This window comes from Talpa occidentalis, unplaced genomic scaffold, assembly GCF_014898055.3.
Source record: "Talpa occidentalis isolate TD23 unplaced genomic scaffold, MPIMG_talOcc4v2.1 talOcc4.8, whole genome shotgun sequence".
Lineage (NCBI taxonomy): Eukaryota > Metazoa > Chordata > Mammalia > Eulipotyphla > Talpidae > Talpa > Talpa occidentalis.
In genome coordinates, this window is record NW_023605194.1 from 64,537,021 (window position 1) to 64,549,734 (window position 12,714).

Genomic DNA, 12,714 nt, shown 5'->3' on the forward strand with positions numbered 1-12,714 from the left:
CATTGGGTAGAGGTGCTTATGGAAGCAGGGGGCAGAAATGGCCACAGGGATGCAACTGGCCACCAGTTTCCATAACAGTCTAAATTCTTAGACTATTAAGTAGGTATAAGGAACTCTAGCAGGACTGAAGATATCAGGAATTCAGAGGAATTTACTGGAGTTGCCATACACCATAGAGGGTTAGCCCTGCCTGGAAAACAGCAGACACCATAAACTGAGTGGGAGGTTGGAGGAGGTCAAAGTTTCCTGACAGTGTCAACATCACCCCAGCAATGAATCTTTGCTCAGGTAGCGGTAATTTTCCAGTAACTACAGTTGAGCTTGCTTTGCTCCCTGGACCAGTTTTTTCATTTGCCCTGAGAGATAGTGTTAGGCAGAGAGGATGACCTGAATAAACTCCACAAACTCAGGTTTTATGGACCCCACTAGCACCCTCTGAGCAGCACCCTCCTCAGAGCTGAGTCCCATTGACACCCTCATCTAGTTTTCAATAATTCTAATTTCCTCCCTGATCCATTTCAGCTCTGGGGATAGTGACTGCTTCTGTAATAATCTGAGTTCTCTCTGCTTTCAGAGCTTTTAATGCCTGGTTACCAATTCTCTGTTAAAATAACTGGTATGGGCTTCATGACACCAACAGACTCTGACTGATCAAGATGGAAGTTTGTGTGATAATCTTAACCCTCTATGTGCTCTTATTCTGAAACTATATTGGAAGACAGAAGTGGTTATTAATAGGGGTCTTTTAAGATTTCCCAGGTTTCCTTATGGTGGGAGAGCTGTGGTGACCACACCTGAGAAAAGAAATCCTGGGAGCTGCTCTCATGCCCACTTGTGACTATGCAGGTGTTTCTCTTCACCAACTTCTCTTTTTGCAAAGCAGCAGAGGCAGCCCCTCCTCCCAAGGCTGCCTGCCTGGTGACTATGCAGGCCTCTCTTTTAACAAACCTGCCACTTTCAGGAGCAACTCTTTCTTCCTGCTGTGTCTGCAAGCATCCTTTACTTCCCTTTCCCTTTTGAAATAAACCTGCCCTTTTAAATATGGTGTGAAACAATTGAACAAGCATGTAAAATAATGGTAGCTCAATAAAAAGATGTATTTTTAAAAATTTCTTATATCTAAGATCATTGCTGTTTCCCACAAAACATCATTTATATATCCTTTGTTAGTTTGCAATTATAATTAGTGTTTTACTTAATATTTTGTTGTCCTGGTAAAGATATTGTTATAGGACAGGGAGAGGGGCAGCCCAAACCCCGCAAACCTGCCTATTCTACATGGGTTCTGCCATCCGCCGCATCAACACAAAACATAGGAGACTTTAATGGGAAGGAACTTTAATAAAACTAGGAAACAATACAGGTAAGGCAAAGAGTCTAGTTTCTAAATGAAGCATCCAGAGTTACCCGTCCCCTCGTGGGTAAAAGTCCATCCAAATGGGACTGGCCCAGAACAAGGCCCCAAAGCCTGCCACAAGTCTAAAGCATCTTCCAGTGGGGACCCACAGAAAAGGGTCACAAACAACTGGACAAGCCCGGAAGGAAAAGAGCAAAATCAACATCAAGATAAAAGCTGCCATTGTCACCTCCCCACGGGTCTCACCCACATCTGTGTCACCTAGTCCACGACCAAAAGACAAGCGCAGTTTCTTCACGTGTCTCTAGGCTCCATGCGCCTCCTCCAGGTCTCCTGGCTCCATCCTGCTTCCTTCCTCAGTCTCTTCTGCAGCTTCTCCTCTTCCTGCTCAGCTCCACCCTCCCTTGGGTGGGGCAGGGAACCTCCCCCTTTCCTGGGGACCACCCTGTTGCAATATTATATTGACTTGTTATGTGTGAGATTACTTTGGTTCCCTGTGATGAGGATAACTGAGACATACTTTAGTTCCATGTACACATACAATATAGCAATATCATATAACCAACGCTTCTTGGTTCCCTATGCAAAGTGTTCAGAGTCTTCACTCTTTTTTTTTAAGCAAGTGTACATTTCTAAAATCAGGTTGCAGTTATTTTTAGTACAATAAGTCCCTGATCACATCTTCCAAGGGTAAGTTTTATTTATTTCATTTTATTTCATACTGTTTATTATAGTAAAAGCTCTCATGTACAACATTTGCATTTTTGTCCGTATCTTATTTTCCATTTGGTTTTGGAACATTTTAAATTATTTACAAAGTAAGTTGTAATTTTTATGATTGTTCATAATTTTTTTCCTGACCCTTGGAACATGTTTTAAGAGACTAAAATATGAAATCATGGCAGACTGAAAGTCCTATTCTTTGCTAAGATTAAAATTAACTCAAGAATTTCCAGGATTCCTCTATTATCCACAGTGAGAGTATGAATGATCTCTTCTTTCCGCTTCGCACTACTAACTGCCGCAGACCAGCACAGCAGTAGACAATGAGGCCGCCTCAGGGTTGAGAGAAGCGTGCAGGGTGGTCATGTTATAGGACAGGGAGAGGGGCAGCCCAAACCCAACCTCCCCCTTTCCTGGGGACCACCCTGTTACAGTCAGGGAGTCGGCAAAAGAAATGACAGACAGACACACTTCAAGAGAGAGTGTAAATCTGAGTGTAATTTTCTTTGAGTTTGTGACCAGTATATATATATATATGTTTTCTAAAAGCATAGAAACAATGAAATCAGCTTGCTCATGGGTTTAGCTTATCACTAACAGGGCAGTGATTTACATCTGGACCTAGCCTCATTCCTAAGTAGATAGACCATTAGTTTTGTTTTTAAACTATATAATCGCGGGCCTCCCCGGTGGCGCAGCGGTTGAGCGCTGGGTTGCGAAGCTGCCCGCGGCCTCTGCGGCGCCGGTTCGATCCCCGGCTGCTCCCCGGCCACCAGAAGAGGGTCCCACATGGCGCGCAGACCTCTCCTGCCGCCCGCTGCTCCCCTCAGCAGTGTACTTCGGTCCTTCTGCCTGCTCTGCTCCCCGCTCTGGCTCTGGTGAATTCTCTCACCCTCCCGCGCTTCTGACTGTACCCAGTGCATGTATAAACAAAAAAACAAACAAACAAACCAGCAAACAAATAAATAAAGCATGCCTCTATAAAAAAAAATAATAATAAAAAAAATAAACTATATAATCGCATTTTTTGTTTTACTAACTACTTTTTTACCTAAACTATATTTTAATTATTACAGGATTTAGTAATGTTTCATTTGAGTCAGCCTTGTGTTAAGGATTTCATATGATTTTTTAATTAACAACCAATGACCTTTATAGAAGAAAGAAGGAAGTTTAGAAAGACAATAAGGGAATAAAGTTTGTAGTTCTAGAAAGACAAGATAAGGTTTTTTGTAGTAGCATTCTTGTAGTGGTTCCTGGTGGTCGTTATCTTTTGATAAGCATCTGTCTTATCTATGTTTTCAGGGAACTTTGCTGTACTCCCCTGCGCGCTGGTTCCTTGCCCAGCCGGACCTAGGGAGCGTGGCGAAAGCCATTAGCCCTAAAGGTCACTGCAGGGGGAGGTGCAGCAACTAACAGCATCTATGTAACAGTCATGGCTGCCAATATTAAAGAAAGTTTCAGTCCCATCATCTACAAACTCACTTGCTGTCTCCATTTGTTTACCATTGCACAAAATATCCATTGTGTCTTTTTCCAACACAGCTCTAATATCCTCACCATCCAACATAATATCTAAGTATTGGCAATTTTTGATCTGTTCTCCTTATACTTCTTGAGACTTTACCCATTAATTTCCAGAGTATATTCATAAGCAAAACAACTGACAGCATCTATTTTTATGGTGGTTTTTGTCTTTGCAGATGGTTTCTTTGCCTACTAATTTGAGCATACATTCTCTTATCTCTTGCTTCCCATATCAATACCACTTTTTTGCCTGATGTGGTTCCATGTTTGCTGCAGACAGGACAGCCAATGAAGTTCTCTGCTATTAATGAAGACTCGTAGTCTAAATGAATTTGCAATAGGGGGAGGCTGGGGAGAGTGCCATCAAGAGCGGCTCTGCCTTTCACTCTCCCAGCCCAAGCTTTTATGAAAGGTATGAACAAAGGAACAAGAAAATAGCAAGCAATTGTGTTTTTGCTTATACAGATTAATAAGTTACTGCTGAAAACAAGTTTTTCTGGTTAGTAGGGAACATGCACACATGCCTGCATGTCCTTAGAGAACAGGAGACAATTTTGGGAAGAAGCTCTGTTTGCAGAACTTTTAAGATCCTGGAACTCCATTGCAGAGTAAACAGGTATTCTCAGAAGATTCCAGCTCTCCTTCAAGGTTACAGGCTGCCAAGACGCGTTCAAATTCAAGCTTAGGTACTCCATCACTTAAAGCAACATCCCATATGGCTACAAGATCTATCATTTTTTCCAAGTTATAAGGAGGGCGCAGGGTCTCACGGTCTGTGTAGATATTGTTATCGGACAGGGAGAGGGGCAGCCCAAACCCCGCAAACCTGCCTATGCTATATGGGTTCTGGCATCCGCCGCATCAACACAAAACATAGGAGACTTTAATGGGAAGGAACTTTAATAAAACTAGGAAACAATACAGGTAAGGCAAAGAATTTAATTTCTAAATGAAGCACCCAAAGTTACCCATCCCCTTGTGGGTAAAAGTCCATCCATATGGGATCGGCCCAGAGCAAGGCCCCAAAGCCTGCCACAAGTCTAAAGCATCTTCCAGTGGGGACCCACAGAAAAGGGTCAGAAACCACCAGACAAGCCTGGAAGGAAAAGAGCAAAATCAAAATCAAAATAAAAGCTGCCATTGTCACCTCCCCACGGGTCTCACCCCCATCTGTGTCACCCAGTCCACGACCACAAGACAAGCACAGTTTTTTCACGTGTCTCTAGGCTCCATGCGCCTCCTCCAGGTCTCCTGGCTCCATCCTGCTTCCTTCCTTCCTCAGTCTCTTCTGCAGCTTCTCCTCTTCCTGCTCAGCTCCACCCTCCCTTGGGTGGGGCAGGGAACCTCCCCCTTTCCTGGGGACCACCCTGTTACAATATCACCCACCACTGGGGAGCCCAGCTGTGATGGCCACTAACTGCTCTGGAGCTGGGGCTCCTGAGGCTCCCCCAAGGGAACGTTTTCACAAGTTTTCAACTTGTAAATAGAAAGTCAAAACACAAAAGAAGAGGAGTGGGCATTAATTACCATCAGGTGAGTCTATCATCAGATTATACTTTGAGGAAATACTAGGAGTTAAATTCTAAATGCTCTGTATAATCGACAATAAAATGTAACATATCTGAGTAACAATTTTGTCATTAACCAATTTATAATCCTTTATTTCAGGGAAGCCTAAAGGACATAATAAGAACTAGTTACAAATAAATGACAACTTTATGGAAGGGAATATTTTTTTTTAGAATTTATAGCAAAAAAATAGGTCAAATATCCTTATAAATTACGTTGGTGAACTAGATTGCTGCTTTTGATGGAAGCTGTGTACTCTCTCTTTTACAGATTTGCCTGTTAGTAAGCCTAAACAATGTTTCTGTTCATGGAAGAAGAATCTGAAATTATGTTAAATTATCTGTTTGACATTGCCTGGCTGGTGTCTGGAAAATGTGGTATTACTCAGTGTCATTAATCCTTACAGAGAATTGAAAGGTGAATTTTTATGTGTATTATGGGACTCAGCACAGGGAATAGAGTGTAGTGAAATGATGCTGCAAAGGATAAAACAAAACATTCATTTTAGACTTTAATTATTTACTCTTCGTATGCTCACTTTAGAGACATGTGCTATTTAAATATATGGGGGATAATGAAAAAAATTACTACCTAAAATCACAGCTTTGCATTGCATCAATGGCTTATAAGTTATATAGTTGAAAAATGAGATACCAGGGATCTTGGGCAAAAAAGGCAAAAGTTAAATACTTTGGAACTTATTTAATAATAAGATATTTTAGAAAATTTACAAAATCTTCCTTGTTCTTATTTATTTATTTTTAAAATATTTATTTATTTATTTATACAAGAACCAGGGTACAGGCCAGATGCGCGGGAGGGTGAGAGAATTCACCAGAGACAGAGTGGGGAACATAACAGGCAGACTGACAAAATACACTGCTGAGGGGTGAGACAGGAGAGGTTTGCTCTCCGTGTGGGACACTCCCTGGCTGTCCGGGATCGAATCGCTGCTGCAGAGGCTGCAGACAGCTTGGTGCTCAACCGCCTGTGTCACCAGGGAGGCCCATTTACTGATTTTTAATAAGGTTGTTTTTCTTCATGCTTTTGAATTTTAGGAGCTCTTTGTATAGGGTGAATTTTAGTTTTCTATTGATTGGCTCTTCTACACCTGAGGTGTAGTGCAGAATTCCTCCTGGAGCCAGACAAGAGACAAGACTGAGCAAGATGAAAAGGGGCAAGTAAGAAACAGAATGAATCTTTATTGCTAATTTCCTGGTTCCTAACCTTCAGCCTCCATCACATTTCCCTCAGGGAATCTTGGAAATACGAAGCAGTATATTTGGATAGAATTCTGGAGGGGGCACTGGGAATGTTTTGTTGGCCACCTGTTCCATGATATTCAAGAGGAGACCATGGGCCTCCTGGCACAGTTCAGCACCCAGGAAAGTCTCCACTCGTTTATGCCATGCTGCCAGTCTTGGCCGTTCCTCAAACAGTTTGTAGCCAAGAGCCATGGGCTGCAGGGGACAAGGATGGGAAGGTTATGGTGATACTGAGGTCCCAACAACTGGGAATCACAGCACAGTTGTCAGACCCCTTCCTCCAACCCCATGTGAAGCCCAGGTCATTGTGACCAGCCTCAGGATCTAACAGCACCAGATGAAACCCCACATCTAGGAGAGAAGTAGAAAGTTAGGGCTTCAGCACAGTTCAGGCAGAAACTTGCTCTGTGATTCTGGGCAAAATCCTGGCTTTCTCTAGGCTTCAGTGTTTCTGTCTATCTAAAGGGGGTGGCAATAGGATGGATACTGCTTCGCTAGCCAAGTTCATACCTGCATTAGCTCCTCAAATGCCATGAGATCAGCCAGTGTCACTTTCTGGCTGATGAGGAAGGCCTTGCACCCCAGGAACTTGTCCTCCAGCTTCTGCAGTGTCCGGTCCATGGCGGTCCTGTTGCGCGCTACCTTCTCCTCAGGCACCTTTACTCCAATGAGTGGTGCCACCACCTAATGAGGGCAAAAGGTAGGCGGAGGCTGTGGCCCCTGCCTCTGCCCAGGTCCCTGATGGTCAGCCACCCCCAGAGAGCACTCTTCACCTGTGTCCACAGGGGCACACCAAAGGTGCCTCGGATGTAATCAGCATGCCAGCCCAGGTACTCATGGATGCGGATGCGGAACTGCAGCTCGGGTGGATACCAGTGTTCCTCTGTCTGGTACTTAGAGCTTAGGTAAATCAGGATGGCCACACTGGGGGACAGGGGCAGGAACAGTGGCTGTGAGGACCTGCCTCTGGGTTTTTACTCACAGGTGTTCACAGCCCAGGAGGTTCTCTGCATTAATGCTCCCCACCTTCACCTATGCCCGCAGGCACTGCCTCTTCTCTCCACCATGTACCCACTCTGTCTCCTCCTTTCCTTCCATCTCAGACCCACCTCTGGACAGACTTCTGTTGTTTGGCACTCTAAGAACCTCATCCCTAGGAGATCCCAGGAGCTGCCAAAGAGATTCTTGTCCCTTTAGTACACAAGAAAGCTAAGGCGCAGAGTAGTTAAGTGACACAGCAGGTGCTCAGTGGAATCACCCGCACACTGAGTGTATGGGTTGGGGACAAGGAAAGGAAGTGTATCTTCATATCTGTCATGGGTCTCCTCTCACAGTCGCCCCATCATCATTCCTGTAATCACCTGACCTCTTGACCTCTTCCTGCCTAGTGACTGGACCTGACCTATGTCCAAGGAGCCCTGGCAGACTCTGGAGAGTAGACTGATAAATCAAGAGAGTCCTTTCAGCAACTAGTTGTTGAGCCTACTCTCCTGGACATGGGCAAATGTCCCCCTTGTCCCCTCTTTATTGCCCTTGCAGCTGGGGATGGAGAGTCCCTGGGCTTCAGAGGAGGTGACTGAAGACAAGAGAAATGCAGAGACTTGCTAGGTCACCCCTAGTTATTCCCAAACTGTCCTTACCACACCTCTCATCTTTGTCCTCATTGCCTCAAGGAATAGAGGGCCCACAGTGGGAAAGCCAGGGGTTAGAGTGGATGGGGGACAAGAAGGAAACCTTTCCGTCAAGATGAAGTCACCATCTTTGAGGGTGGGCAGTTTCTGCAAGCTGTTAACCTGGGAGAACTCCTTGCACAGGTGCTGCCCTAAAGAGGAAGAAATCAGAAAAGGCTAGAAAAGCAACAACTACACCTGCGGAGCCCTGCCTCTCCTTCCTGAGTTCTGAGTTCTGGGGCTGGGCTGGGTAAAGCAGGGTCTGGGGCAGAGGGCTCTGTTTACCCCGCTCCATGGGTGGGCCTGCTTGACTGACCTGGGAATGGAATGATCTTCCTGCCTCTTTTCTTTTAAAAGATTGATTTTATTTATTTATGCATACAAGAGGTGGGGTGCAGGCCAGAGTTGGGGGAAGGGGAAGGGGGATGAGAGGATTTGTTACAGAGCAACCCCGCTCTAAAATGGGTTGCCAGCCTGTGGGTCCTCACCCGAGCACTTAAAAGGGACTTACACTGCGGGCACACCCTAAAGGTTAACAAAGGTTTATTTACAAGGGAAGGGGAATGAGGAAACGTAAAACTCAGGGAGAAAAGAGGGAGATAAATGTGCCCTACCTGTTCCACTGACCTGGAATCCCAAATGACCCACCAAGACCAAACCTGCCTGGCCAAGAGCACGAGCCAAGTGCCCCACCCCCCCTAACGTGTCTGGTTTTTATTTGCAAACAGAGAAAAGGGCTGCTCTTAGGTACTCTCAACTTCCCTTTGGGGATCCTGGGATTTATAGTTCCCAGTGTCTTGGTGGAGTGGGGGTGACATCCACAAAGCCTGTATGGAATTAGCGCAGGACATCCTTTCCCCCTAACAGATTCTCCAGAGACAGAGTGGGGAGCAGAAAGGCAGAGCTACTGAAATACACTGCTGAGGGGAGCAGTGGGCAAGTCAGAGGTCTGCTGAGCCATGTGGGTCAGCTCCCTGGCCAGGGATTCAACTCCTGTTGCAGAGGCTACTGATAGCTTCATAGTGCTGAGACCTAACCCCTTGCACCAGCAGGGAGGCCCTCTTCCTGCCTCTTAATCCTCACAACAGTGTAGCCTTCTTTCTACATTTTTTCTCCCCACCCCACAGAGTAGAGGATGACATTATCCTCTTTTTCAGAGAAAAGCTAAGGTTCTGAGAGGGCCTGTGACCTGTCCAAGATCACACAGCTCAGAGCACTGGAGAAGTGGGGGATGGTAGGGGAAGTGAGGGGAATATGCAGACTTGGGGGCAGGTGTGGACATGCTCGAGGAGTTCTTGGGTGAAGGTCCTGTAAATATGGACCAGCAGATACATGGGGGGCCCGCTGAGCCTACCTTTGAAAATCTCCACGGTATGCAGCTCAAAGGGGATGCCGTTCTTCTTGGCGAAGATGTAGACGGCACGACAGGGCTGGGACAGCATGTCTAGGTAGAGCTCCAGGCCCATGGTGGAGCGGTAAAACAGCCTGGACAGCAGCGGTGGCAAGCCCTGGGTGGCCAGGAGATATAGGGTTTCAGGCCCTGCCCCTTTGGGGCCGCAACCAGGAGTTGAGGCATCCATTTGCAAATGCCAGCCCACAGATCCAAATCCCCATTCAGATCCCATGCCCGCCCCATCCTGGCCACAAACCAGTGCAGTCCACCAGGCCCCACCCTTGCTGACCCTTGCTCAGACTGTGATCCCACATCCAGCTCCAGGCCACCTGCAGGAAATGTTTATACCCAGCAGCGAAGGCTGCAGATCAGAGTGGGGTGGGCTGCCCACACGTTGTTAGCTCTCACCACATCCCTTACACTGCTGGGCAGTAAGAGGGGGCACGGACTGCGACGGGAAGGGTGGTCAAGTGAGAAAAGCAGTCAAAAGCCGTGCATGGGGAGTGAGGGAAGTCATTAGCGAGGCATTGTAGGCTTGCTTTTCCTGTGGCCAGAGGTCCTGCCTGGCTCCCAGGCCTTGTCCTCACCTGGCTCCCAGGCCTTGTTCAAGAAACCTTCTGGCCTCTTGGAAAGCTGCTGAGCACTGACCGCAGAGAGGCTTGTTTCCGTGGCAGGGAACCTCAGCGCCAGCCATGGGGTAGATGGAAGGGATCATAGAGGTCGCCCAGCAGGTTGGCATAGTTACAGGTGTGTCCCAGGCAGGTGAGACCCTAAACTGTAAGGCTTGGTTTAGGGCAGAACTATCTATAGTCTGAACTGTCCCCCAAAACAGCTGCCAGGAGAAATACAGAGCCGGATCCCTGTGAGTGTGCATTAAGACAAACAGATTAGTTCTGGGGATCAGGGAGAGGATAGACACAGGGTGCACTGCCCTGCCAGAACCTCCCTTCTTCCTTTCTTCTCCCTGCATCTACTCCTTACTCCCAATATCTTCACAGGGTCTCAGCGATGGCTCAGGGCTTGGGGCTGGGGCAGTGAATTTTTAAATAGACTGATGTCCCTAGAGAGGGACCAAGTGAGAAGCAAGGGACTGGAATTTTTTAAATTGGAATTCAAGAGAGAGAAAGGAAATCCTTCTGAGGAGGTAAATGTGGACCTCATGGGCTGGAACTGTGAGGGGGAAAGGATGTCCTGAGCAAACTCCACACAGGTTTTGTGGACTCCATCCCCACTCCAGACCAAAGCCATCAAGATACCGGGAACAACAAATCCCATCATCACAGAAGGGAGGGTTGCTGGGACCTGAGGGTGGGGTTAAGCAGCCAGGTTTGGTATAAAAGCAGACATGTAGGCCATGAGGGTCCTCTTGGCCTCTTGACTCTTGGCTTTTCACCAGCTCACAGTGCGCCATTGGAATTCGGGGTCAGCGGGACTGGTGGGACACATGCACCAATTTATCTCCCTCTCTTTCTCCCTGAGTTATTCATTTCTTCATTTCCCCTTCTTTTGTATATAAACCCTTATTAACCTTTTTGTGTGTGCCTGCAGTGAGTCTTATTATAAATCCCTTTAAGCACACAGGTGAGGACACACAGTCAGGCAACCAATTTCATATCAGGGCTGCCCTGCAACAGGGCCACAGGTGGTCACATATCCAGAGTTCACTGAACGTGTAACAGAATCATCTGCATAAGAGGGGGAGATACCATGTTCCCTACCCAATTAACTGTCAGCAGAACTGAGCTTACAGGTGAAGCAACAGAACAAGGAAAGTGGTGGGGGAGCAGGGAACACAAAGGAAAGAGACACACAGAGGGAGACAGGTAGAGAAGAAGGGCACACTCACTTCTCAGCTTTGGACCTGCACCAGAGACTTAGCAGACGTGGAGAGAGAGGCATGGAAGAGAGACATGGAGCAACGCTTGGAAGAGACCAAAGGGGGAGAGATGCAAGGGGTAGCTGACAGCTGTTACCTTGATATGTGATTTGACTTGGCTTCTTGTATCCCAGATTTGCTCGTTTCCCCTTGTTCCCTCCTGTGATTCTCCTCCAGAAGGTGCCTGAGACTTGTGGCAACCTTTCAGAACTCCGTGGGGCCTACTTCCGGCAAACTCTATTTGGCTAGGCATTCACACACAAGGGGGATGGGTAACTTGGGCACTTTATTTATTTTTAAAGGTTTATTTTTATTTATGAATATAAGAACTGGGGTGTAGGCCAGAGGTGTGGGGGGGGTGAGAGGATTCACCAAAGAGAGTAGGGAGCAGAACAGGCAGATCTACTGAAATCCATTGCTGAGGGGAGCAGCAGGCGAGACAGGAGAGGTCTGCTGCGCCATGTGGGTTAGCTCCCTGGCGAAGGATCAAACTAATGCCACAGTGGCTGGCAATAGCTTGATAGTGCTGAGACTTTAACCCCTGCACCACCAGGGAGGCCCAAGTTTGGGTGTTTTGTTGGGGAATTATTGTCCTTTCTTCTCTTTCTGAGCATACAAGTTGTATTAAAGTTCTTTTACACTGAGTATGCTTTGTGTTTGTGCACAAGGATGGCCAGATCCCTTTAGATGTACAAGTTTAGAGGTCCTGGGGTGCCCCCCCCCAATCTGCTCACTAACAAACTGGCTTACTCAATTGTTGGCAGCCCGTCACCCTAAGGTGAGCCGGAGTCTTCTGAGAATACCTGTTTACTCCGCACACAGAGTTCCAGGATGTTAGAAGTTCTGCAAACAGAACTTCTTCCCAAAATTGTCTCCTGTTCTCTGAGGACATGCTGTATTTTTTTAAAAAGATTTATTTATTTATGTATACAAGAGCTGGGGTACAGGCCAGAGATGCAGGGGGTGAGAGGATTCACCAGAGACAGAGTGGGGAGCAGAATAGGCAGATTGACTGAAATACACTGCTGAGGGGAGCAGCGGGCAAGAAAGGAGAGGTCTGCCTCGCCTTGTGGGTTGCTCCCTGGCAGGCTGGGGACCGAACTCGTGCTGCAGAAGCCACGGATGGCCTCATAGTGCAGTGCTTAACCCCTTGCGCCACCAGGGAGGCCCACGTGCTGTATTTTATAATGATTTGACATCTTGGGGCCTTGCTGATCTGAGAGAAACTTCCCCCCTCCATCCCCCTCCACCCCAGTTCTAGTTAATTCCTAGAAATAACAAAAGACTTCCTTTTGAGCACACCTTCCTTTTGAAAACCAATTACTCCAACTCTC

The 12,714-nt window shown here is 46.8% G+C and overlaps 1 protein-coding gene and 1 pseudogene across 2 annotated transcripts; both read right to left on the reverse strand.

Annotated features, from left to right (window-relative positions):
• Positions 1-2,253: 2,253 nt before the first annotated feature.
• Positions 2,254-6,416, reverse strand: LOC119234668 (fas apoptotic inhibitory molecule 1-like; annotated as a pseudogene).
• Positions 6,214-10,172, reverse strand: LOC119233723 (glutathione S-transferase theta-2B-like). Of its 2 annotated transcripts, none has more exons than XM_037496300.2 (6): positions 10,092-10,172; positions 9,466-9,619; positions 8,176-8,263; positions 7,215-7,365; positions 6,952-7,125; positions 6,214-6,636 (listed from the first exon to the last, which is right to left on the reverse strand). In XM_037496300.2, exons 2-6 carry the CDS (start codon positions 9,575-9,577, stop codon positions 6,427-6,429), a joined length of 735 nt encoding a protein of 244 aa, XP_037352197.1. In that variant the 5' UTR covers positions 9,578-9,619; positions 10,092-10,172; the 3' UTR covers positions 6,214-6,426. The 2 variants fall into 2 exon arrangements, with proteins under 2 accessions (XP_037352197.1, XP_054546077.1); XM_054690102.1 differs by lacking the exon at positions 10,092-10,172 and adding an exon at positions 10,068-10,078.
• Positions 10,173-12,714: the final 2,542 nt, after the last annotated feature.